Here is a 27,665-nt window from a genome sequence, read left to right as displayed (position 1 = left end):
AAGGCCTCTTTTGCACGTTTTTAAGTCAAGAAAAGAATGAGAGTTCTCTTTTTGTTTCACACTTTCTCATGTCAAACACCCCCTCTCCTCCTTGAACAACAGTTGTCTTTTCATTCTCTCAAGGTGGGGGGGGGGGGGCCTATTTGGACTCTGAAACAGGAATGTTAGCTGGTTTTGCATAGAGAGATGTTAGACGACGTCGGGGCTAATATTTCTGCATCAGCGGCACTTTAACAGTCTTGATCTCTGCTATATGGGAGGACTTCTGGATGATGCAGCTGGTGGTCCCAGAGGCCCTGTCCTTCCCCTGCGCCAAGTTGGTCAAGGCCATGGCGGCGTTGATCTCCCTCCAGTACGTCTCGTCTTTGCCCTTCACCTTCTCCTTCTGCGCAGCTCCGACGCCACCTCTGCCGCTGGTTATCACAAAACATGCACAGGAAAAGAACAAAACAGAGAGCAGGGGAGTTAGAGGTCAGCTTGTAATGAATGAAAACATTGGATTTGATCTTGGCTGCGATGTAAAAGACAGTCCACTCACTTGTCACATTTACTTGATCCATGGTCTGTGGTTTCTGAAAGCACAAGAGGGAAAAAAAAGGTTAATTTTGCAGAGTTCTCTCAGGTCAATGAGGATTTATTGAAATCTTACTGAACATGCAGGCTCAGAAGCGTGTGTGCATGGTTTTTGTGTGAGGTCTGCGTGTGTACAACCACGTCCAGCGCAAACATGTGTTGCTCTGTTTTCTCTCTTAATCAGATGGTTGGACAAAACAGACATTCTGCAAGAAGCCGTCAAGAAACAAGGCGACTAATAGGATCGAGTTGAAAGACGTTTCTTATGACTCATAAACTCCATTCTCTAATATTTTGTTGGAAAACAAGTGGGCCCGGGCCAACATAATTGAGTTGTCTGAGGAAATCGTATCAAAAAAATGACTGACGGGGGGATGGATGTCTGCTCTCTTTTTTTTACTTCAAATGGGAGCAATCTCTGTCTCATATGTAAAACATTAGCAGGGAATAGCAAAGTCATTGAACAATGAACCCAAACTTCTCTTCAGGGCAACCAGTGTGTTTACTTCAGCAAGAGAAAGGCCATGTGCACGTCGCGTGTGTTTGCAGTTATGCTGAACCTGTCCTCTGTCTTGGGTCCAGGTTTAGGTAAGTACTGCCCAGCAGCAGAGTATGGTGACACAGGCTTGGCGTTTCGTGAGGCATTAAAAGAGAGCAGAGCATTTGGATTTCCTAGCTGCGCAGCCTCCAGGCACTTTCTTTAAGTTAGCTTAGCAGCTGGGACCCTGTGAGCTTTTAAGAAGTCCGATTTTGACCAGGTGTAGATGAGTGGCCCACCTTAGAGCATTCAAAAGAGGGTAAACTCTCTTGAAATTTCCAGTTTGTCCAACTGTATCAAAGAGTTCATGATACCTATCGCTCAGCAATGACTTCCTGCTCTCTTACAGTCACTATTTTCTTCAATTCCCAGAAGCCACACCACGAACACATCACCCAGGGACAAACAGTATTCTGCAGCCCCCACGCCACATTTTCCCGTAAAGCAAATGTCTAAACCTGAGCTGCCGTTTTACAAGCCCTTCTTCGCACCACCGTCACCGCAACATAACAGTCGACGGGCGTTCCTGAGCGTTCCCTCCTACTAATGAAAAATCTGCACCCTTCATTTTCACTGGAATTTCATTCCCATGATTGTTAGAAGGGACTGTAAAAGGTTGCACAAGGACACTGTGTTTGGGGTTTAGCATCGCTACAGACAGCCACAGAGATGGAGAGCCAAACTCCCCCAACATCGGAGAAAGCACACACAAGATTTTTACCGTTCTGCTTCATCACCTCCAGCCCTGCCAAAGCCCTCCATGGACTTTCCAAATATCTTGATCCATAAGTGCCTAATTATTACAAAAACACTTTGCTCTGTTCCTCCCTTGTTTCCCAAAAATGTTCCCATGTAGCGTGACCCATGCTGACAGTAACCAGCTTTGCAAGGAGGTGGGCTAATGTGGGCTTGGTTATGAAAGGTCTTGTCGTTTTTCCATTCATTCTATAATAGGTGTAATCTACAGAGAGCGATAGACTTCACTCTTCACAATTTGTCTGCTGATGGTTCTTAGACAGAAGAGAGGAATGTGTGCGCACGTGCGAGAGGGAGATGAGGACATGATAACCCAGAAGTACAAACCGCAGAATGAGATTTGAGGTTTTAGTACGTCAAAGCCATCCAACAAAATCCTTGCATTCTTGTCTGGCCACAACTCCCCGCTGTGCTATCTCTCCCTGGGCCTTTATCTCGCTTTATCAGCCAGTCCATTTTCCTTTATTGATATTCCTCATCCTCCGTCCTCCACTCGTTCACCCCTTGCTGCAGTGATTTGCTGTAATACCTCCAGATCCAGGTAATCAAGGCTCTAACGCAGCCCAGCCAAAACAAATGCAATGTTTCCCATCTAAGTTTTAATAAACGGTGATTCTCTGCCATGTCGTCCACATTTCCAAAAGCTGTTTTTAAAAGTCCTTGATATTATCCATCTCCTCTTCATCTGCTGTTTGTTCTTATTCTCCATTTCATTGCCATTTTCCAAACGTGTGAAGGCATCCTCTGCACTCTATATCCATCTACTCTCTTGATTGTTGCCTGTGTTTGAAAGGCGATTGGTCCTGATCAAAAAAATATACACCATTCCTTATAATCACAGCTCCATAATTACAGGCCAATTACACGGTTTTCATGTGTTGTTCATGTTCTCCAAAAATATATTAGCTCAGTGTTTACAGCTGCGATGCTCAGTGTGCAGATTGGTTAGTGACAGCAGGAAGGAGGTCAGTAACAGCAACATCAAAGACAAACAACATCCAGATGAAAGTGTCTCTGCGCCTTGGGAAGTTCAGTGTGTGAGTCTTTCCATCCACAGCTTTGAGTGTTTCCAGTGTGTGTGAGGCAGCCACTGTCCAGATGCTCCATTCAGAACATACAAAACAGTGTTTTCTGAGGTCTCAGGCAGGTGGTGAAGTTTCGGTACAAAGGCCAAGAGGACCTCCAGGACAACATCCCCCCCGCCCCCTTAGACTAGGCACCAGCTCCTTCCCTCAGGACCCTTGGACCCCAGGATCTGGAAATGCACCACTGTGTAGAAAAACTCTATTTCCAAAGCTCTGTGCCTAAAACATCTAAAACTAAGATTTTTTGAAAACAAGAGCGGCGCCAAAGACTCAATAATTCGCTAATAAATCACCTTTTACTATTTTCTTATTCTTTTTTTCCTTGTTTTTTCTACTTTTTTTGCTTTAATACTTGCTACTGAACACTCAGTCCACTCTGCTGTTGCCTTTGGGCTCCACTGACAGTGGGGTTTCACAGACCGCCAAAGGGGAAAGCTAAGAAGTCTGATGGTTTCTGGCGTCATACTGGAAGTCCAAAAATACTAGCTCACTTAACATCACCGCAGCGTAATGTAGGAAAAAATGAAAAAAATAAACCTCGAGTAGTTTTAACAAAACTTGATGAAAATGAGGGAAAACAAGCGGGGGCTGACAAATTAGAGAGGGAATGAGGTTACACCTGTTAACGACTGCAGAGGAGAGCGGTCGACTATCATCGTTACCATCTGGTCCTGTTGTTAGCAACATACAACAATAAACACGGCAGGCCATGTTGCACAAACCAAGGACTGGGCTGAATTAGGCAGACAAATAAACACATACACACACACACACATTTAATACAACATTTACGTTTCAGGGTTTTAGTTGGTGGTCTTATACAAAGTGACTTCGAGTAACTGTCAATTCTTACGTCACCAAAAATCACATGTTGCCAGAAATAAGTCGTGAGTAAGTCTAAGTTACAGCATAAAACTTATTGGAAACCAGAAATTGTCATTTTATTATGTCTGTTGGAGTAAAGACTAAACAAACAAGAAGCAGATTGTTGAGCTGTAGAGGAGCTGCTGGAGTGAAATGTTTGAACTTTGGAAAAACAGGCTTGCTTTTACTTCCTGCTTACAATTTGTGCTGGAAATAGAACTGGAAGAAGTTTTGCTTCCAGTCTAGACTCCCACCACCAGGACCATAGCTAATTCAGATATATGAAAGTCGTATTGATCTTCTCGTCCCACTCTGAGCAAGAAAGCAGATAAGTATTTCTCGAAAATGTAAAAGTGAAAGTTTGTTCTTGATCTAGTTTGACAATATTATCCTAAATCCGGGTCAACCTACTAGCTTTTTCCTAAAGCTCTAGGACCGTACTAGCTACCACCACCTGTTAAAACAAAACCAAAGTTCCATACTTCAATCACACAAAGACAACTGAGCCGTCAACTGTGGTTGAAAGCTACAATAACGCAAGTAGGCCTTGAAGATTATTTCAAAGAAAACTAAAGAAAGTAAAGAGAAAGAGAAGAGGAAGAGAAGTTGTAACTTATGGCTTTATAAATAATTAACAAACAATTTTCTTTACATTTTCTATTAATTATAACAACTTCTGAGTTACCAGGTTGTGAAAAAAATGTGTTTTCTGCTGAGTCATTAAAAGTAAAGTCATTATTTCTAATACAATATCAAGTTTGATGTTATAAATCGTTATTTATAGTAGCTCAAGTGTAAAACAGCAAGTTTCTAATATTACTCATGACACGTTACATTTTTGTCTTTTTTAATGTCTGGCATTGTCATTGGAGATGAAAGCGAGTGGTTGGGAATTAAGAGCAGCGGACTTTGAGACCATCACAGCCCACGCTGTCTTTCGACCATCTAACGTGACCGGCTGGACCGCCCCAGGGAGGAAGAAAGTCGGAAAAGGAGCCATGTTAATCCAGTTTGGTTTAAGGCTGCTCCTGGCTAATGTCTGGTTTCAGGAAAAGGAAATGGACAAAATGGGACTCAGGCTGGCAAAACAACATGAAATCAGAGACTGTTATGTCCACAGAGAGCTTTCTCCACCACAACATCTCCGATTAAGCTGTTGCACTCGACGGGCAGACCAGGTTCTGAGCTGACAGAGCGCAGGACTACAGCCGGACGAGGACAGGTGGACTCTGTGTTTATAACATCGATGCTCAGTGCTCACACAGTCAAAGTTGATGGACAGTGTTTCCCAGATGTCGAACTTTTGATATGAAGATGGCGACCACATTATCATCACCGTCTTGTTGCTGCCGTTTACACCCTGACACAGATGCACTACATGTTATGTATATTTGTATAGAAAAAACTGTAAACAAGATCTGTAATTTCTGTATGCAACCCTGTGTTGTATAATGACAAATAAATTACTCATGTTAATTAAGTCATTTAAAGGGAGTTTCTCACTTAAGTCATCAGAAAAAAAATAGCAAGCCATCAATAATTATAAATATTACAATGCCATTGGTAAAATCCAATAAGTCTGCAGTTGTAAATGCTAGTAAATACCTAATAACAGCTAAAAAGATAGAAGCAAATGTTTTATGGTAAACACCGGTCAGAGAGTCTTCTTTCAATCACCTAGCAACTTAAAAGCTGCTTACAAAAATAGCTTAAATAAGTTATCTATAAAGTATGATATACATAAACAAATAAATCTATATAAATGCATAAAGAATCCATTACTCCAGTGGATAGAAGGTGAAATTTGTTTACTTTGAATGAGAAGATTATTCCACGATCATGGAGAAGCAGCTGGAAACACACACACACACACACACACACAAGTCCAAACTCAATTGTTGTAGTAAGGAAATGAGCTAAGCTGATTTCCTCATAAGCACCTGATGAGAACCAGAGTGGCGTTGCAGACTCGCTTGCTGCTGACCTGTGCAACCGCATAGCCGGTCAGAATGAGAACAGATCATTGTGTCATCATGCAGCTTCTTTGATTTCTCAGGCAGCCAGTCAAGAAGTGAGGGATGAGTCAAGACTTACTGTCACCACAGGTGAGTCACAGCGCTGCATCGGGCAGAAAACGCACAATCCTTCAGCCACACTTTACCTCCAGCAAAGCCTGTGTCCTGAAGCTCACTGAAGCCTACCACATGTAAAGTCACATTCAAATTAATGCAGACATGTGACTGCGCGGACACGTTTCTTTTAGTCTCCTTGGTTCCAACCAAAACGGAGATGACGAATGCTTCAGGCGACATCTAGTGATGCTATCTTTGATTTGTCACCAGCCCAAACCGCAGTCTTTAGCATGAGGTAAAACACAGAGCGATCACTCATGCTTCTGGGCTCCCAGGTCTATCTTTTATACATTTCTCTAATGATCTGTGCTTTTTATAATGTCAAGAAGAGTCTGTAAATGAAGTTAGAGATGCCTTGGCACCCGGCTGCCTTGAACTCTGCCAACTCTACTTTTATATTACCCCTCCCAGCCATTTCTCTCCCTGCCTCGCTCTCCTTCTGTCCCTACGGGTGGTGAAAAAGTCTGCGCCTGAGGCTCCAAATAACCGAACTGTCAATTCCACTCAGTTGGCCAAAGACATCATACACGGCGTGAATTTAATGCCTTCTCCGTTCGCCCTGACAACACTTTCATCACTTGAAAAAATATTGAAAAATTAGCTCTTTCGCCATTAAATTGAACATACACACAGTGACAAAGCCAGACAGATACTAAGCCGCTGCCCAAAAATGACTCTCCCATCCGCTGCATTTCTTCGTCTGTGTTGCTTTTTTTCCACGTCTGCCCGGCAGATGACACACTGGTGTGTCTGTGGCCAGCAATGAGGATTATGCTTTGTGTCTTCTCCCTGCTGGATGGGGAAATAATAACAGTGTTTTGGGTTTTTAAGCACTGCCAGGTTGTCATTGTGTTTACGAGTGCCAGTAAACAGAGTGTAATCAGGGCCCCCCGTAAATTAGCCAAAATGAGAAGAGCGTCTCGACGAAGACATAAATACATTGTCATGAGTGTCTTCTGTGTGACTGCCAGGGTGTCATAGACAAACAAAAAGGGAACCAACAGGCTCGTCACGAAGAATTGGGATTTGGCGTGACAACGGATGATCGCAACAAAATGATCATCGCAGAAGATTGAAAAGGAGATGATGATGGCATCAGAGGGGCTCATATGTGAAATGCTGACTTCATAACAGCAGGGACACATCAATGGAGGAACGGCCCTCCTGATGATGAACAGATGAGCCTGTTATCACTGCTTTGATACGACAGGTACAGACGAGACAAAACAACTGACTCCACCCGCTTCATCACAGGTTTCTCAGTAACATCCTCGGGGATGAACAAATGCGGTGCACTAAACACACACACATTAGGGTAAGAAAAAAAAAGAAAAAAGCAGAAACCACAAGTAAACCTTATTTTGATCTTTAAGTGTTTTCCTGTGCCCCAAAAATATCTTTTTTTCTGGAGCTGGAGGCCAAATGATATGTTTGCAGTGTGTGCGTGTGTGTGTGTGTGTGTGCGTGCGTGTGCGTGCATGTGTGTGTGTGTGTTCTGTGTCCTCGCTGGGTCACACCTCTGCTCTCTCATTAAAGCTCTCCTCCATCCCGTGGGAACACAATGGTAGCCTATTGTTCTAGACACGGCTTGCTTTTTAAAATGGAAACAATTTGTGTTTTATGCAGACCAGGGCAGCGTGGCTCGGTTTCCCCGGCTGGGCAGGCAGCTGTGTTTTCTGAATCTGATGAGCCGATTGTGTGTGTGTGACCCTGGCGTGGTGATGATTTAAAAACGATCAGGTTGAGAGGGCTGATTATTCTGCTCTCATCCAGTTCTATGTTAGGGGAGTATAAATAGCATCTCTGCTGATGTTTTGTCTGTTAACACTTCTCTGCAGGCTGACGGCTAGGATGAACACTGTCTCCGTCTTGCCTCGCACCCAGCCTCTGTTTAGTGGTCGGAAGCCAATATCCCAGCATCCCAATGATAGAGCTTCACCATCAGGGCTTTTATTTTTTCCATCTCTCTCTCTTCCTCTGTCTTTTTATCCACCTTTCCATTCACATGAAGCTCCACCACAGCTCAGTGCCAGCATTGAACTTAACCTCTGCCAACTCCCAGTCATTCCCACTGTCAGACCGGCCACACCCTGAAGGACACTTTGCACTTACACACTCACTTATTGCAATCTTCAAACCTTTGTGTTAACCCTGCTAATCTGCAATATACAGACACACAATATACAATATACAGTCCTCAATCAAAGCTGACTTTAAAGGGCCAATTCACCAAAATTACACAACCACACATTTCTCAACAAACCTCTAATAGCAACTCAGACAGTTTAGATCTGCATCTTACATTTCCTCCCATTCCATTTGTGGTGCTCCCAGCATTAAGAAATGACATTTGGAAAAATAGAAAGTGGTCCTGCCTCGCTGACGCATTAAAATCTGAAAGGGTGGAGTGAACTCACTATCCACACGTCCCCTGGACAACAAACAACAAATCCGTATTGCAAATATTCATAAAAGGAAACTTCCCATCAAAAATCCACTGGTCACCGTTTCCGACCATCTGCGCACTGCTTGCATATCTCAATCCTTGTGACGTGATACTTTCTGCTGCAACAAGAACAATCCTTGACACACAGATTTCAACAATCAAAGCTACACACTTTGTATTGGTGAATAACATTGTCAAGAATAATCAGCTCTGATGGATCCTTTATTCTCCTGTGACAGTGATGACATATGATACTTTACCGTCGAGGGGGCGCGCCCTGTTGAAACTAGAGAAAATATACCACTGTTTAGTTTATTTGAATTTAGAAGACAAGCGTATCAGGATGATGTGATAGGGCTTTACCCGACTCTAGACTTTGCTGTTCAATCTAAATATTCAACTATTTGTCTTTTTCAGTTCAGCATCACACTAAAGTTCTTTATCAGCCTACATCAGTATGTTTTACCTGCAGCCTCAGATTCACATTCTCACGCCTTTCTCCCTCCTCTCTGATGTGAAAACACTTCCACACAGTCAGAGAAAGTAAAAATGTGTGTCCTGCTAATGGCTTTTGTTTGTAGTTGGCACCTTCATTATGTCTGACAAATTGTTACAGACCTGGGGTTTGTATTTACGATGGTGGCATTGCACACAGAAACTGTGGGGGGCGCCAAAAAATGCCAATTTCTGCTTAAAATACATTAATAAATAAAAAACTCTCTTCAAATGTGTCAAAACAGAGGAAATAAGCAACAACCATGCTTTTAAAAACTGTTAAATATGCCAGAATTACTCATCTGCAAGGAAAAGTTATCAGATGTGATACTTAAAGCATCTATGAATGCTTAATAATACACAACATGATGTCAAGTTTAGAACTTGACCGATATATCGGTTGGCTGATATCATTGGCCAATATTGGCTTATCACAGATATATCGGTATCAGGTTATATGTCGTCCGATATGCACTGATATGAAAACTTTTTGTTTAAAGATTTTAATGCAGAAAAAGTTGCCTGGGGTCATTTCTAATTCTGTAATTCCCAGTGAAGCTTTCAGAAGAGAAGTTGCAAAATGTCTATCCACTGTGACATTTCTTGAATGTTCATCTGCACAGCAAGATAGGACAACATGGTTAAATAATTTTTTTTCAAAACAATTATTAAATAAAGCCATTATATTTCACTTAAAGGTGGGGTTAATGATTTAACAATCAACTGTCTGTCTTCAGAATCACTCACCCCATGTTTAATATCAATGGTCATGTGCATTATATAACTTTCATCAGTGTTGTTTTTTTAATTTTGTTCAAATAAATTCTTGAAGAAGTTTGGACAAGTTTTGGAAGTGCTGGTTCTCTGGTTCAACTACAGTCTCTCTACAGTTTCTCTACCAGAGAAAACAGCTGGCAGTGTCTAATCCAGCATTACTGTTTCTGGAAAGACATCTTGCTGTTGAATTTTTAAACTTTAAATCCTCAGAGGAGAACAAATGAAATTCTAATCACCTGTATTGCACAAGCAGACATTTCAGCAGCAGATATTCAAAGAGAGACTGTCTACATGGCCAGACAACACTTGGGGCAAGTGCAAAAATATGAACAAAATATGAAAACTATGAATGTGAACTTACTAACCCAGTCCCTAAATCCAAGTCCTGTTCTTTTATCATCACCTTGATACAGCGAGACCTTGTCAACTGTCCTCTTCTCTTTATCTTTGTGAGAAGAAATACAATAATACACACAAATCCCTAAGTTCTTCCAGCTACAGCCTCTGTCTCAATAGTGACCATGCTGTCTTTCTTCTCCCAAAAGGCCACTGCTGGAGAAACTCAACTCTACATCTGGATGGAACAAGTGCCTCCTTCTCCTCCTCTCATCCCCTCCACACTGATTCCTAAAGTCCAACCTGAACCCAGTGAGTCTTGGCAAATGTTGCTGCCTTGGAACAACATCCTAAAACCCTCCACCCTCTCACTGTCTTCCCTTTCTCCTTTCCAATGAAACTGTGGAAAGCGCAAATCGTAGCCAGTTCATCCACATCTCTGGATTCCTCCGATGAGGACTTGTCATCCATAACTGTCCGGGAGAGGCTCATTGTCACAGAGAAGGCCCTGGGTCGAGCATTGTCTTTCCTGTTGCTCTGTGGCCTGCAGTAAATTACACCGCCGCTCATCAGTCAGTGAATGTGACATCCGAGTCTTAAATCAGACACAACCACCAACCCATCCCAACAACGCTGCTGTATAAATCATCACAGTTGGGTTTCTCTTTGGAGAGGAAACAAAAGACACATTAATGGTAAAGGAAATTCAGTTAAGTATATCTTGTTAGTCGAAAATGTGAAAACAGCCCTGACAGAAATCTTTTTTTATCATGAACGACTATCAGATCTTTCTACCTCGAGACAAGAAATCCAAACATTCTTCTGTTTTTTTCCACATTAAGATCACTTTTCTTCCATTCACCTTGACGACTCCAGAGCTCCTTAAGTGCCACTAAACTCTCCAGGATTCAATAACTGTCTGGCACTCACTGTGGCCTCATTTGAAAGGCCCTTAGGACCTAAGTGGCTGCCGTCAAACGCTGCTGTTTTCCTTGGTTGTATTTCTAAAAAAACTAAGTGTTGAACAGCACCTCACTTTTTATTTACATTGGTTGATGTGCAATGTAATTAACAGTAGTAACAGTTGAAAATAAATAATTAGGTCACTTTGGCAGTTTGAACAAATTCAGGTTCTTTCTTTTAAATTTAAATCCCTGCGGTAATCCATTAACTTTTCATCAAGCGTCAAATATTTAAATGATTTAATACTTACTTTAGCAAACATTAAAATGCTAACAAAATTAAAATGGTGAACATGGTAAAAATGTACGTTGGTTTAACATCCCTGTGAAAAAACATGGTCTCATTCAGTGATCGAGTTACCAATAACAAACACGCAATGTCCAGTTCATTTGCAAAATATAGGCACCAAAACTACTTGGTTAGGTTCAGGCACCAAAAATACTTGATCATGGTATTGTTTAAAATAACTACCCTCTAATGTCATCATTGACATTGGGTTTACACAGGACTCCTGGGTGGAAATGACTGAACCACCCCACCAACCCATTCAGAACACATTCGAAAAAACATATAAGCAAAACAAGTAAAGATGCCTTCTAAAGTATTTTATAGCGACCCTAGTCAACCCCTCAACTCAACTGTTTTATGACCCTCTGTAAAAGATGAATACTCTTGTTTCCCTGAGGATTGAACCAAATGACTTTGGTGATCCACTTTTCAGGTTGAAATTTGTGGTTTGGAGTGAAATGTCTCGGCAACTATTGGATGGGTTGCCATGACATTTGGTAGACAGTCATGTTATGCTTAATGCTGATTAACAAATGTTAGCATGCTAACACCCTGAACTAAGAACATTATCTGCTAAGCTTTATTATGGATTCCACAGCTTTTCTTGCTAAGACCTGGTATAGGCCTACTCTACCTACGATTGGTCACCTTTGTTGGTTAGGGTTAGTCAGATTGTTGGCATGAGGAGTGAGACTGGTTAGGACTTGGAAAAGAATATTTTCTAATCAGAGGCAGAGTAAGGCGAAGGCAACGCGTAGCTACTAGCCAGTAAGAAGCAAGCGCGGGGTGGATATTAGCAAGACAGCTGTGGGATCCATAAAAACGCTTAGCCAGTTCTTAGTTCTGGGTATTAGCATGCTAACATTTGCAAATCATCAATAAGCGGGATGTGTGTACCATCAGCGTGTTAGCATTTTCAAAATGAGCTTTTTTAGCATGTTGATGAGAGTTCAGCAAACAACTTTTCATATCAGTTTGGGATCTAAAGGCTTCCGGATACTTGGATTACACCGGACGAGCTTTATGGAGACATTTTATGTAAGTCCCCATCTACTTCAGTTGTAAAGGATAATGCTGCAGCGCTGTCTTGCTGTGAAGCTCCAGAAATGTTTTGTGGACTAGAAAATGTCTCTCTACTTTCCATTGGCATAGGGTTAAGTAGACAATGACTGACTTCTCATTTTTGAGCGAACTGTTCCGCTACCTTAATAGATGCACCCTCGAAAAAAGGCAATCTAATCATTGGAAACTCGCTGGTGGCCACTGACTTGCTTTCAGCTATTTGTACTTTTCCACATCAATAGAAGCATTGGCAAGCATTCCACATTCACCATCAGGCTACTGCACTCAGCTGTAACCAGAGTCCATAAAGGAGAAAACCTGAGAAAATGTACCACTGTCAACCCTGTGTAAAATGTCTGACCGAGATCTCTCAGTCTCCATCTGCAGAAACGCTGCAAGTTATTTGCCGTATAATGATCTATATGATATCGGACGGGGCCAAATCTGGTACAGAGCAAGAAGAAAAACATTGAGCCAGATTCCTGCCATTTAATATCCCATTAAAGGGTAATTTGGCATGAAACCCCTGGCATGTGTGATGGAATTCTACTGCTCCTTGTGTTCAATGAAATTCCCCACTGGCTTTGGACTGTAGGTGTGTGTACATGTGGGTGTTTGTACTGGATATGTGTGTGCATGTGCTCGTATGGAGGGCTCTGAATGGTACATGAGTGTGTGTGTGTGCAAGTGTGTGAGTCCTTTCAAGCCAGCAGAAGTGTAGTTTTCCACTGGGGTAAATCTACACTCTCCATCTCCTGCCACGTCTGACTGCCCTTTGTAGTCACAGATAACACTGTGGGCTCAACAACAGCCAACTGGCCCATTAATGGACTTTAAGCCAATGGGACGATGGTTGCCAGGCACGCCACTTTTTCTTTGACCAATCAAAGTTGTTTCATGGGCAGGAATTCGGCAAAAGAATGTGCCAAAAGACACAGTTTGTGCTCTTTGTTTCAAGTTCAAATTCTTTTCCTCCCTACTGAAAATGTCAGACATTTTTGGGGAGCATTCAGAGTTTAAATCTTATTTATTCTGACTTTTTTTTTTCAGTATAATTGATAGTACAGATTTATGTGAAATCTGCTACTCAGATAACCATTTTCTCTCATTATTACGACACAATAAAACTATTTGCGGTAGAGAGACGTGTTCACTACAAAAATATCTGGGGGGAAAAAAACTACAGAGGAAATGATGCAAACCTGGGCTTCAAATTATTACTGTCTGCCTCCCTCTTTGATTTGCTGTCTGCTCCTGCGAGATCAGATGTGGAATTAAAATTTCATTTTCTCGACTTTTCTTTTCTTTTCTTTTCTTTTCTTTTCTTTTCTTTCTTGTTCGACTGGGCGATTGGATCGGAGGGCCCCAGCAGGTGTTCGATCCCGTGAGTCAACACCGCCTCGGAGAACTTTCCATGTGTGGATTCAAAAGCTCCTCTTGCATGTAACAGAGTAACACTTCTGTAAAGGTGCCAGAGCCTGAGAAATCCAAGAGGGAAACGTCAGAGCCAAGAAATTATATTAACCATAGAGATAAAATAGTTACTCTCTATTAAAAACAGCAGGCCAGCCAGGTGAATTAATCCTTTTTTTGGGATTTGTCTTATTAAAGTCTGGTACAGAGGGAGTTATAAGTCTCACTTGGTCTATCCATCTCTTTCTTTCCTTCACCATCTGTGAGTCCCAGCAGGTGCCTGGATGTGAAAAAGCCTGATGTTCGTTCAGGTCACAGGGTTTCAGGTTTTTTGATCAGGAGGACTGTAACCGTTGCGGCGGTTGATGCATTTCATACCCCACACACACGCCGCCCCCCCCCGCCCTCCTTAGCACTCAGATAATATGAAACACATTTGTCCGTGAGAGGACCTTTGAATGAAACACAATAAAATCTGCTCGTCGCTGCACTGAGCCCTCGTCCTCCGTCAGTCTGACACCTTAAAATACACCCCACCTCCGGGTCCTGACCACGCTCAACAGGAAGCAAAATCATTACTATTGGTTTTGAAGACTCAAAAGACAGGCTCTGTGTTCTCAGCTGAAGAAGAGCTTGAAAAGACCTGACTGATTGTTCACAGCTCAGATGGCTTGCAAGCTGAAATCTTTGAAGCATGCATTGTTTTGTGATTTGATGACTTTTTCAACTTTAAAACACAAGTTTCCCGGCCGCCTTGAAAATGTGAAATAACTCGAATAACCGGCTCAAAGTTGGCTGTGACTTGAAATGTATAACAAAGACAAGATATGACTGCAAAGAATAGTTGACTGAAAGAAAATAAATTGCCAACTATGTTGAATTTCGAGTGATCATTTCAGTCAGAAATATCAAGGATTTGCTGCTGTTCTTTGTCAGTCATGATAATAAAGACACTTTGGGTTATGGACTGCTAGTTGGACAACAGAAGCAATCTGAAGACTTCCCCTGGGCCTCTGGGAAAATTTGTTGACACCTTATAGACTAATTAATCGATTCATGATGGAATAAATGGGCAGATTAATCAAAATGAATGTCATTAGTTGCAGCCTTTGCTCCAAGTAATTTATTATGAACAAACAGGACACATGCCAAGTTTCCATCATGTGTTCTTTTACTTGAAATTACAAAAAGGTTTAGCCCTCAAAAAAATGCATGCTGGGAAGTCTACTTATGTACCAATGATACTGTGTTGGAAACTGAATCCAATTAATTAAGTGAACACTCTGTCGTACTTTGTAGTAACACTTTAACTCACAAAGAAAAACTACAGATTTTAAGTTGATTCAAATAAATAAAAAATATTTAGATTAAAATTAATTACAAACAATTACTTGATTAATTCTTTGATGTTTTACATTGATTACGCAGCATTTATTTCTGTCTACATCTGGTCATCATTTTGCAATCTTAGCCATCTTTTTTTCCTTTAGTTGGTTATCATTGATTTGAAAAAGTTTACAGAGTTGAGTCTAGCTTGAAATGAACTGCTGTATGACAAAGAAGCCCAAAACAGAAACACATGCCAGTAATTAAGTCCGTAAGGCAACATGTTGTAGGTGTCAAGAATGTCAGAACAAATTGTGCATAAACACACATCCGGAGAAAAGAGACAATAAAACAGTAGCTTCATCTGGTTTTATCTCACTCTGGAATGTGTTTTTCAATCTGTCGAAATATTAATCACAGAAGATGACTTCCTCTGGAGCGAGCAATACGAGGCTGAATACTTCCAACTCTGCTGATCGTTGGCAAGAACATCGGCAGCAAAAGTGCAAAAACAAGTGACCTACTATATCAAGAGATTCAGCTTTGTTTTACATGGTACTCGCTGCGTGGTATTTTTGTCACTGTTACTTTTCTTTAACAGTGGCATTCACTTCATGTTAAAAAAAGAAATGTATGCTTTTTACGTGTCGCACATGCAGTCTGCCAACACGCAAAAACACAGCCCGCTTGCCTTGCCCCTGCTCTCTCAGCAGGACCTCATGGCGGGATCAAAGGCATGCCAAACAGTAGTCTGAAAGTGAGCGTGTTCCACATGGCCTTGTTGTGTCTGGCCTGCTAAAGCCTGGTCAGAGGAGCTGGCCGGGGGGAATTCCTTCTCTGCTTTGGCTGCAGTGTTTGAAGTGACAGTACATGGGCTCCTCTGTTGTGGATAAGTGAGTGCGTGTTTATGTGGGCCATGTCTATTTTTATTAAGGATCAGGTCCCTGTTTACTGCACCTTTACTTCAGTAGTCACAAAAATCACATTTGGAAAATATGTTAAATACCACATGAAATGAAAGTCAGGAGGTGGAAGAAGGCAGCAGCAGTGTAATCCAGAGAGAGGCAGGATGACGGCTAGAGAGGCAGACAGTTGGAAATAATGGACCAGCTGCAGGAATTAAAACAAAATGTGCAGATGGAGGGGACAAAAAAAGAACAAAAGTGAAGGATGTCGTGTGTGCGAGGGAGACTCTTGAAGGGAAAGAATGCAAGAAATGTGGCTCCTTACCAGCCCGATAAACAAAGTTCGCCTCAGCCTCAGAGGAAGACGGCGAGAGCAGCTCATCATCGTACTCGTTGGAGCTGAAGGAGCCTGAGTGGTTCCTCTTGCGAGCGTCCATGACAGCGTTGGCCACCATGACATGGCGCAGCGAGTCATTCAGGTAGCGGTGCAGCAGGCTGCTCTTGTACTTGGGGGGAGACACGTAGTCCTCGGTCAGCGAGGCGGCCGAGCGCAGCCCCGCGCCCATACCCATACCCATGCCCATGGCCATGCCCACCATGGAAGAGCCCTCCTTCTTGATCACGCTCTGGTACATGGGTTTGGTGAGCTCCTCTGGGCCACTCTGTGTCCTCTGAGGGTTGTCCGCGTCTACACCATCGAGGGGCAAGATAATGAAAAATCATTTCAATGCAATTCAGAGATACATTTTCCAAGTAAAGTCTGTCCAAGTATTTCTTCCTATTTCTTCTGTGCCCTTTTCTGTAATTCAAAAACTGTGTGTAATTCTATGTAGTTTCTGTGTTTTCATAAAACTTGCACAGATTAGCATATTTAATTGGTTATGACTGAACACACTGATTTGCATCTCTATTTCAAATCTTGTGTAATTCTTTGTAGACAAGTGTTTGTGAATGTTTTTTTATTGTTATTATTTACACCTTACCTGCTGAATACGGTAGAAACTCCATTTGAATTTTAAAATGTTCATTATTGGGCAATGATGTGTGTGTGAATCGTTTATTATGATGACATGTACAGTTTTACAGAGTTAAATGTTGTGATACACTAGATGCACATAGCCAGCGCATGCAATCACATGCACCTTCTTCAGCAAAGGGCATCTTTCCAAATAATTTTTTGTATTCACACTGATGCTGTCCTGCATTTCTTCCTATTTTTTATTCCTCTGTGCCTTCTTGTCCACCCAAAAATCTGTGCATAATTGTATGTAGTTTCTTGTGTTTTCATAAAATCCTCTGTGTATCAAATCATTTGCAATTCTCTGTTTTTTCAACAGTGTAATACTATTTTTTAGTATTTAAAATAATCCCATATAGACATCCATTGTATTTATATCTCAGCGTACTGATGTGTTAATATGTTCAGTATGATGACATGCACAGCTTACGAGTTAGATTTTGTAAGGCACTGGAGCACAGAGCCATAACACGCATTTCCTTCACCAAACGTTATATAAACTTCTGTGCAATGCACGTTCATCCCCACTGACTCAGGGTCTGCTTATTTTGAGCTAATCTCAAGTCTAAAGACCAAGGCAGGGGGATTTCAACCTGGTGCTCCTGCCCTCCTGTTGGCATCGCCTCAAGAGCAGAAAGCCAAGGCGAGACTTAAGACGCATTACCAAACCGTAGCGGATGGTAGACTACTTCCTCTCCATCAGGAGCACATTGCCCCTCTATTCCCCTGCAGAAATAAATCATTTCCAGGGTGCTCTGCAGACGAAGAGATTGAATTAAAGCACAGGTCCGTACCTGATGAAAGACACGGGGAGGAAAGATAAAACACGGTACTGAAAAACCAGATATCCTCTGGCAGGAGGAAAATCAGGGAGAAGTTTACTCTAGTTACTGTCCCTGCCAAGACTGTGATTTTGTAATTTGGGAGGTTGGACATTTGATTCAGTCTGGGCCAAATTAAAATTATAGCTCCCACATATCAGAAACACATGGAGGTAGCGTACTTGCGTTCCTTCCCCTGAGCTTTCCGAGGTAGGATTCAGCGAGCGCGTCAGGATCTCCTGCTAAACCACACAACTGATAATAAATCCGTCCTGTCATTATAATCCCATGACAGCATTCATTTACATCCACGTCTGCCACCTTTTAAAGATAAAACTTCCTTTTCCGCGCCTATGTGACAGCGTGGCCTCTCCAGATCCCACGCAGAAAACAGCATTTTCTCTCCCTCACTTGCCACCGTAGCTACAAAACAAGCTGGACCATTTAAGGACAGTAAGAGGAATGTACGACGAGTCAGAGGGGTCAGGTCTGGCCCCATAAATAGCCTGTGGAACAAAAGCATAGGCTTAAAAACATAATAGAGGGCCTTTAGAGCGTGGGTCAGGAGTGGGAGCAGGCTGCGGATAGCTTCATAACCATAATGTGACAGAAAGAAGAGTCACAGAGATATACAGAGCCTCCGGTGGTACAGTGGCCTGTGGCGGACACAATGCAAACACCATGCGCACATTCCTCTTTCAGCCACACGCTCAGCCTCTCCTCCTCAAAAATTTAATTAGAGATCACTGACACCACAGCGCTCTTCCTTTCTGTTCGTTCTTTCGCCGCGTGAGTTTGTATGTTTCATATTTTTATTTGTTTTTGACCATGTTTACAGTGCTGTCAGTGAGTACAAAAACCTGTTGCTGTAAATACACGGCTGACAGAAAGCTGCTCATTTTCAATTGTAGGCTGGGAGACAGATGTTGGCTTAGTGGAGTGTCTTAATGACAGTGTGTCATAGCCCGACGGCCTCGACGTCTCCCTGCTGGGCCGCACACTCACCATTTATATACATCCAGAACATGGCTCTGCATAGCATCAGCCCGCTTTTAGGACGGGCCGTTGGCCTCATTTCATGTCATAATGCTAGATTCGAATTTTGGGGGAATAAAAGTATGATGTAAGGAGATTTTCTTGGTTACTCTGTACAAAGAGCATCAGGGTCAAACCAATTTTCTAACTGAATTCATCATTCTAACTGTTAATGTGATCATCCATCAGATTAATGGATAGAGCAGCTACGTGTTTATGATACATATGTATGTTACATCCTATCAATCAAACAAATGCAAATGCATTGCTAGGTGGACCCACTATTCAGCCCCAATTTACTCCTGGCCCCCGCTAACAGCCTGTTCCTCCTGGTCTCTGCAAAGTACACTACACCCCTGATTCCAAAAAGTTGGGATCCTAATCCTTTATGGTGTATAGTATAGTAAAAACCATACGATAAGATAAGACAGCATATTCTATGTTTTACCTCATCAACTTCATTGATTTTTGTAAATATGTGTATATTTTGAATTTGATGCCAGCGACAAGTCTCAAGCAGGTTGAGACAGGGACAACAAAAGACTGGGAAATTTGTGGAACGCTTCAAAAACACCCGTTACACCTGGAACGTTCCACAGGTTCATTGCTAACAGGTAACAGTATCATGATTAGGCATGAAAGGTGCATCCTCAAAAGGCTCAGTCGTTCACAAGCAAGGATGAGGAAGGTTCAGCACTTTGTGAAACACATGATTGTATCAGGATATAACAAAAGAGCTCAGGTGTCCCAACCTGTTTTGAAATCAGGTTTGTAATACTAATTTTAAATTGGTACTTAATTGATTGAACACAGATTGCAGCAGGAATAACAGGATGAGCACACTGCGTGCATGAGCGGTGTTCGTGCATGGCGGAACGTCTCGCTTTATATTTCAGCGTCCATATAAACAGGTTTGAGCGGACACACTGCCGGCGGGAGCTACGTGGCTCGCGCGTGTCAAGTGAGACTGCAGAGGCGCGTCATCTAGAGATTCGGAGTCTTGCCTATTTTCAACGTGACATGCGTACAGTTCACGGCAAAAATAGATGCATTTCACCACGGTTTTAATGTCTGTATATGTGGAAGATGTCACAGGCATGAAGAGGAGACACACAGAAGGTGAACGGCAGTCCTGTGCGCATATTTCTTTCTTTCTCGCTCTTTCAACTGGGGTAAAGGAAAAATCATGAAATCATTCTTACTGATGATTATCAAAGGCAAACTCCAAGTTAAAATAAGGGCCGGCAGCGGCCACGCTGCGGCAGCAATGCTGTCTGTGCGGACACACACGGGTAGAGAACTGTGCAGCCGTCATGCACTAAACAGGCAGGCAGTGTGTTCCATGTGTAAGTATCATGTAATCACAATATAAAGTGAAACAATAAAGGTCTTAGAATTAGGTTTTGGCACAAAGCTAGGGTTATTTGTGTAACCATTATAAATACAAAAAGCTTCTCTGTGAGAACGGCCCAAATTTCAGAGTGCATTTTTTAATGTTCTCAACTAAATTCTTTACACACTGCCCCTTTAAAATAGAGTACGAGTGAACAGAGACGGATTTTTAAAAAAACATGGTTAAAATCTTTGCTGCAGAGGCTACGACATCCCTATTTTTAATCGCTGGTTAATCTCTATACAGACTGGTAGAGGTCAGGCTCCAAAAATTGTGCATCCTACAATTCCCACAATGCAACATAGGAGCGTCTTTCATTAAACACTCCTCGGCTCTTACATGCACACTTCTTTCAAACACCACGTTTCCAGTGTGTAATGTTATAAGCTTTAACTAAATAGTCTTTAAAGGTCTAAATAGTCAAGCTGTGATGTGGGCGGTTTGTGAATTCTCCATTGTATTTTTACGACTCAAACCTCTTTTACTCAGAGAAAAGAGAAGGAGCCGTACCTTCTGAGCAGCTGTCATCACTGCTGACGCTCAGCCTCTCAGCGTTGCCCTGGACATATTTGTTGTAGAGCTTGATCCTGAGCGCCCAGCTCAGGTCTGGCTGCCTCACCGTATTCTTCAGTCGCCTCCTGGCATTCGCAAACCAGTTGGACACCTGGGAGAGAGAGAGAGAGAGAGAGAGAGAGAGAGAGGGGGAGAGAGGGAAGTGCAAAGACACAGCAAATAGACAGATATGTTATTGTTTTGATTCCAAACACCTCCACATCCATAGCAAAGCAAAGACTATCCTTTATGAAAATGTCTGCTCCCTGCCTGCCATCAGTCTCATTCAGAAAAACCAAGAGAGACTCAAGGCAGAAGACAGAAACAGAGTCAAGTTGCAGAGCAGCTCTCTGAAATTGAGCCTTAAGAAACATCCCAGACGCTCTGGAGAGACATCACAGCACGCATCTTTTCTGTATCTGTGCCATGTAGCAACATTTAACACCCTCCGAAGGCCGCGCCGCCAGCAGATGCAACGTTTCATTAACGAATGTTCCGACCGAGATGTACGTCCCCGATGCTTATTCTGGACCCACGCTGCCTCCCTTCAATAGTACATTTTTTCCAACAGTGTCCTCAAGATGCAATAAAAAAGACACTTGAGCCAGCGCTCTTCCTTTCACTAGGAAGGGAGACCATTAGATGTTATACTAGAATAACTTTTCATGCTCAATAGACTCCGAGCAGCTTACGCAGGGGCTGGGACAGGGGCCTTATGCTAGAGTACTTATTTTTCTGATCCCCTCTTTCAGTATTGTGTTTCTCATTAACTAAGAACATCCCACATCCCTTTGTCGCCAGCTGTGGCACGCCGGGGTGAAGGCGGCATTGAGTGCATGTGATTTGGCCAGAGGGGAGGCGTGATGAGATGAGGCGAGACGTGGGACGGCTTGCTAATGACAACCGGAGGAGAGACAGCTGTCAATGGGGTAATACAGAAAGGGTGGCACACCTGCTCAGATGACACCTAGAGAGATTAAAAGAGGAGGAACCCAGCTGCCAGAGCAGCTCTCTCTCCCCAGCCTGTCTGCACTGTATGTACCGTAGAGGAGACGGCATGCAGGCATGGTGATGGAGAGATGGCATACTAGCACAAACTCTCAAGAAATAATTTACAACATTTACATGGAAAAAAGGGACTGTTTTGCTAAAACATGACAGATTTAGTTGCTTTAGATACCTGGTGCCAGGTGGGTGTTTCCAGGGAAAAATTCACATAAAGTGATGCAGTCCACATTGCTGGCAGCGGCAGCAGTGGTCTGTTTGGACTAAACAGTGGAAGAACTGGGTAGTTCTCAGCCTCCATGACCGGAGAGGCAAAGAAAAGAACGCCACTGAGGGCTGCACCAAATAGTTATTTTCATATTTAATCATTTGTCGATTATTTGCCAAATAAATCGATTAGTTTTAGTCTAGTTGTAAAGGAAGAGTTCACCCAGAAATTAAAATTCAGTCATTATCTACTCACAATGCCGATGGAAAGTCAGGTGAAGTTCTGTAGTCCACAAAACATTTATGAGGTCACAACAGTGCTGCAACATTATTAGAAAACAACTGAAGTAGATGGGGACTTGTTTAAAAAAATCCAAACAGAAAAAAGGTTATAAAATGGTTCCATACCGCTTGTCTGGCTTGATCAAAGTCTCCAGAAGTCAAAATCTTCATTGTTGCTGCAAAGCTAAAAGCGTTAGCTTGCACCCTACTGCAGTAGGAGCACAAGCTCGACCCTGGGGTGAGAGTATAAATCATGTCTTTTCAAATCAATTTGGGATCTCTGGGCCTCCGGAGACTCGGAAAACACAGGGCGAGCTGCATGGAGACATTTTATGCTTTTTTTCTGTCTTCTATTTTTTACGTTTTTAAAACCCTGTCGATTTCAGTTGTTTAGGAGACCCAGAAGTCCCAGAAATGTTTTGTTGACTACAATACTTCACCCGCCCATCCGTTGACATGGAGGTGAGTAGATATTGACTGAATTTAAATTTTTGGTTGAACTTAGCTAATTTATCTCTATATAAATCCGCTTTTTTTTAAAACTAATAAAAAGCCAAATCTCTACACAGACTTCATCAATACAGTTTGAACTACAAACTGACTACAAAAAGAAACCAGAACACTTCCAATATGAAAAGTTTGTCCCTTGCCTATAGATTCTGGATTCACACGCAGGTATCTGTTTATAGAGATAATTCAATTATGACAATTTTCTGTCGATCAACTATTCAATTAGACGACTAAATGTCAATCCATTTGAAAATGAAAACAGCTTGAGTAAAAAATTCCACAGACCTCCATCATGTTGAAAAAAATGCTGAAAAAATAATTTACCTGCTCGTAATCAACCTCGTTCAATTTCCGTAAAATCATCGCCTGACCTCTGACACTGCTGCTGGTATTCGGATGTCAGCTTCAATGTATGCATGTGTGAGGTTGTGTGTGTTCGCTGATGTCCAACTCAAAGCATTCCTCTGCACTCTGCTCACCCTCACCAAAACAAACAGCTCCATCAGGCTCCCAAAAATGAGAAACAGATTAAGCGTTGTGGCCGGCTGCCCGAGAGAGCCGCCGCAGACTGTGTGAGGCTGTATCAGTGACCTTGTCAGCCAGATGATACTGTACATACACAGCCGAACGTGCCAGACGCAGAACACACTCATATTCACCGGTGGGTTTTCCTCTCGGTTGTCATTTTGTCAGCAGTCAGGTCGGCCACTTTGCTCTCGTATTAGCAGCAGGGGGTGCAATAAAACTTTGAAGCACGTATTTATAAGTATAATTAATTAGTGGTTCGGAACCATCGAGGGGTCTCAAGATAAATATGAGAATTCAAGAGACAAACCAAGAGGAGGAAAGAGGAAAATACATTTCTGTTACACAAAAGTAGGTTTATTTTTCTAAATGTTCTTATGACATTCTGAAGAGTTTCTCCTGTTTGTACAGCTATAATTCAAAGAAAATTTAAGAAAATCAAACCACTTTTTTTAAGAGTTTATACGTCAGGAACAGAATTGTCAGCTGTAGCATTTGGAGGAAGGTAGAAATATTACAGACATTAACCACCACTGCACAAGAGGTGTAAAATAAACAGCTCAAGATGTAAAAACACTTTCTACTCACAGCCTCTTAATTTCAAATTACAAGTAGAAATCCTGCTTTTCAGACCTGATCAGACACAAACTCAACCACAGAAATCCAATCTCACTTTTCCACCTCACTGATCACAGTGTAAAATTAAGAAATACCTCACTTTCCTGGCATATTTCAGCTTAATTTTGTCTAAAAGGCTAACAGAAAGCAGACTCACCTGGACCAGGGTCATTTGCGAGCCGAGGGCCAGCAGGATTTTCTCAGTCTTGGTGGGGTACGGGTTGTCTCGGTGCTTGTAGAGCCACTGCTTGAGCGGCCGCGCCATGTCCTGCAGGGCCTGACGCTTGTGTCGCACTTTGCCGCCACTGGGACGACCCCTGTGGAGGAACACATGGACCGTAAGCCAGATACAAAACTAAAGACCTGTTACAGGATATTATACAAATGCACACATAAAACCTTTATATTTCATGTATAGTGACACTTTTAAGGGACATTTCACCTAAACCTGGACTTATTGGAGTTTTTTTTGTCGAGTATATTTATTCTTTTTTTAAATCACTCTTTTTAAACGTATCTTCTAACGAATAAACATGCAGGATTTAGTCTTTCTTTATAGATTTAAGAAGGCTGATTTGACATGTATAGGGCTGCAACTGGATTTTTTTTTCACTATCGATTAATTTACCAGTTGTTTTCATGCATCATTGATTAAACAAAACAAAAACATAAGACTTTTCTTTTACATTTTTGCTTGAAAATAATCAAAATAAATGGCCACTTATTTTTATTTCACTCGATTAAACGACCATTTGTTGTCCCTCACACACGTGCACATTCTGTATTTGTCAAGTAACGTCATGCTCAGGATAACATGTTAGTAAACAGTTAAGATTTAAATTTCCCCCTTTTCAAATTAAAATGGAAAAAAAAAAAAATCTGGTTTCAAAGCCATAAAAGAGAAGCCGGATTATGTTGTTTATTGAAGTCAACCAAACAATATTGTGCAGCTGCAACCGGAGTGAACGGGCATGTTGTCTGAGCACGTTAGTCATGAAGTGAACACTCTACACAGCATGCAATTTTCTCACCCAGAGCTCTGCAATTAAGCCGAGAGAGGTTGGATTAGAAGGGAGAGAGACGCAGAGACACAGCGGAGAGAGAGAGTGAAACAGCCAGAGAGAGAGAGAGAGAGAAACGGCCACTCGCAGTTTATTTTTCATTACGTGTCCCACAAACCGCCAACACGTTGCAATGAAGCAAACAAAAACATCTTGCTCAGGGTGCACATTTTTGCCAGATTAACATTTCGCACCCAGGAGAAGTGACTGAGGAACAATGGGTCGCAGTCACAGCCAAGCCATCACACAGATGGCTGACAGAAAACTGAAATTATACTTCTGGTTTTCCTTTACAGAAAAAGTCCAGAGGATGCTGTAAAAACACCAAAGCAGGAATATACCCTGATTAAAAATAGATTCTAACGTCCCAAATCAGCAACTCACTGCTGATCTTTTAAGAATATTGTAGTGATAAAACCCCACAAAATATCCACTTTAAATTCATCATTGCAGAACAAGGACACCCTGTGAGTTTTTTCCACTCATTTCTCACTGAAGTCCGTCTGTTGGTTTTTTCTTGCTCCATCAAGGACTCGGTCTCACCTTAGCTCCAGGTTTTCTGAACCTGTAGATGTCAGTATGGCGCTGTGCTCCGCTTCTCCGTTTATCTCACCAAAAAGCTCCACTGACAGCAGATGTAACATATTTTAGCCTAACCTCAGTTCTGCCTGAGGTTCATGTTCTACAAATATTTTCCTTGTAATCTAGATCGGTATGAACATCCGAAAGGATGTTTTACTGTGTTCTGAACGCTGCTTTAAACATACACACACACACACACCTCTGTTTAATAATTCAATGTTCTTCATTAGAACTGATGCTTCCCTTGAGATGGTACATTACAGTCACAGAGGTTCATAATATTTACTCTCACTATTGAAGGTTACTCCTAGAGGAGATTCCTTAAGGTCACTGCATGCTCTGTTCTCTCCATATGTACACAATAAACATTTAAATAATTGATAACAAATAATGTTACATGATATTTCCTTACACCTGCTCCCTGTCAAACAAAGGGAAAATAAAATAAAATACATGTTTTACAAACACAATCTGGTCCTTTTGTGATTGACTGGACCACACAGAGAGCTGAAGGGCACATTTATGTATTGGAAGCAGATGGAGACCTCTATAAGACACGCTACTGAACAGAGCTGGCCTGCTTATTAATTTTGAAAATTAGCTGTGAACATCAACACTTAAATGAAGACCAGATTGGGAAGCGGTAGACGCTAATTCCTTCATCCATCAGATCCTGTTGCATTAGAGCCACGTGAAAGAAAAGTCAGACTGGACGATCAAGTGTGCGTCTCAGCCTCCAGATGAAAAGCATTTTTTTGTTTTGGACTGGTAATTTGGAAATTGTTTCTCTGCGTACATCAGTTTTGTGTGTGTAAATGCATAAATTGTGCACAGCTGCATCTATCCATTCAAAACTCAATGTATTATAGCACATATATTGATCAACAATGTCATTTTTTAGCAATTTAACCCAAGAAGCCCTATCAGAGCTTTTCTCCTCCTGCTTTAATTTTGAGCAAAAGATGGAGAGATAACCACAGAGCCCTGATAACAAAACCATTGCTGTTGTCCACTCTTTCTGACTGAAATGACCGCACACCTCATCAGAAAACCCACGCTCCATTTCATCCACATTTTAACACAGGCCACACATGCAATTAAAGATAGCAGAAGAGCTCAACATACCCGCTCCGCCTGTGCCTGATGGCCTGGTTGTCTCTGATGGTCTGATTGCTGGAGAGGAGGTCTGGATGCTGCCCGTCGATGACTTCCAAATAATTTCTGCTGCTCATTTCCACCTCTTTCGCCTTCTCCTCGAACAGGACCTGGCTGCTCAGCTTGTTAAACACGATGGTGTTCATCTTTGGCCAGATATTCCCCACAATTTCTCTGATGTTAAAAATTAAAGAAGGAAGAAAAAATAAAAATCTCCTTGGATGTGTCACAGTGTCCCAGTCTCTCTCCTGTGGAACAAGAGTGGATACTATAGGATGTGGAACAAACTGATGCAGTCTTGAACAAGAAATATGACATTCGGTTGGAAATAATAAGACACATGATATCCACTTTAATATCCACAATGCTCATTTCTGATGATCATTTAAAATTAGTCATAGAAAACACGCGCTTCTCGCATAAATAATAATTTGAACACCTTATCTATGGTGTGTTCACCTTGCAGGAGGATATGCCTCCCGCATACAAATGCACATGTATTAAACAGCAAGTAAGATTATCTTGAGCTGGAGCGAACCATGCGTAAAAGCGCTGTTGTTATGCGTCATTTTAAGGTCGTTCTTTGTAAACATTTACATCTGAGATTCCAATTCATTACACAGAGTTACGATTAGTTTCATAGCACAGATATATTTGGAAATGAGTTTTAAAAAATAGACAGCAGGTTCACTGTGGGCAATATGGATAAATATATTTACTTAAAAAAAGGTTGTTCTGTCATTAAAAAAACAAGTTTCCCTTTCTACAAACAACAAGGCTACAATAGAGGACTTACTACAGTCACAGTCTTCAGACTCGGTGGTTTGGATTATAAAAACCTGCCTGGAGTAAAACGCTTTAGAATTCCAGTTCAAGCATCTCACATATTTCAGCTCTGCCTCCTCTGCGCTCCGCTCCGGCTATAAAACTCTGGATGGTTTA

General features: G+C 41.9%; 1 protein-coding gene across 1 annotated transcript; it reads right to left on the bottom strand.

The window, feature by feature from the left end:
• Window positions 1-205: 205 nt before the first annotated feature.
• Window positions 206-26,869, bottom strand: mkxa (mohawk homeobox a). The gene is made up of 6 exons (XM_073488865.1): window positions 26,694-26,869; window positions 24,083-24,242; window positions 20,737-20,890; window positions 16,285-16,647; window positions 546-572; window positions 206-393 (listed from the first exon to the last, which is right to left on the bottom strand). Exons 1-6 carry the CDS (start codon window positions 26,867-26,869, stop codon window positions 206-208), a joined length of 1,068 nt encoding a protein of 355 aa, XP_073344966.1.
• Between the last annotated feature and the right edge of the window lie 796 nt (window positions 26,870-27,665).

This window comes from Pagrus major, chromosome 19, assembly GCF_040436345.1.
Source record: "Pagrus major chromosome 19, Pma_NU_1.0".
Taxonomy (NCBI): domain Eukaryota; kingdom Metazoa; phylum Chordata; class Actinopteri; order Spariformes; family Sparidae; genus Pagrus; species Pagrus major.
This window is presented reverse-complemented; position numbering and strand designations above follow the sequence as displayed.

Excerpts from the sequence above, each read along its gene's own strand:
- mkxa (XM_073488865.1), bottom strand. The coding sequence starts at position 26,869 with ATGAACACCATCGTGTTTAACAAGCTGAGCAGCCAGGTCCTGTTCGAG. Across the intron at positions 24,243-26,693 it reads ATCAGGCACAGGCGGAGCGG|GGGTCGTCCCAGTGGCGGCA; the intron begins GTATGTTGAGCT and ends GTTCCTCCACAG. Across the intron at positions 20,891-24,082 it reads CGCAAATGACCCTGGTCCAG|GTGTCCAACTGGTTTGCGAA; the intron begins GTGAGTCTGCTT and ends TCTCTCTCCCAG.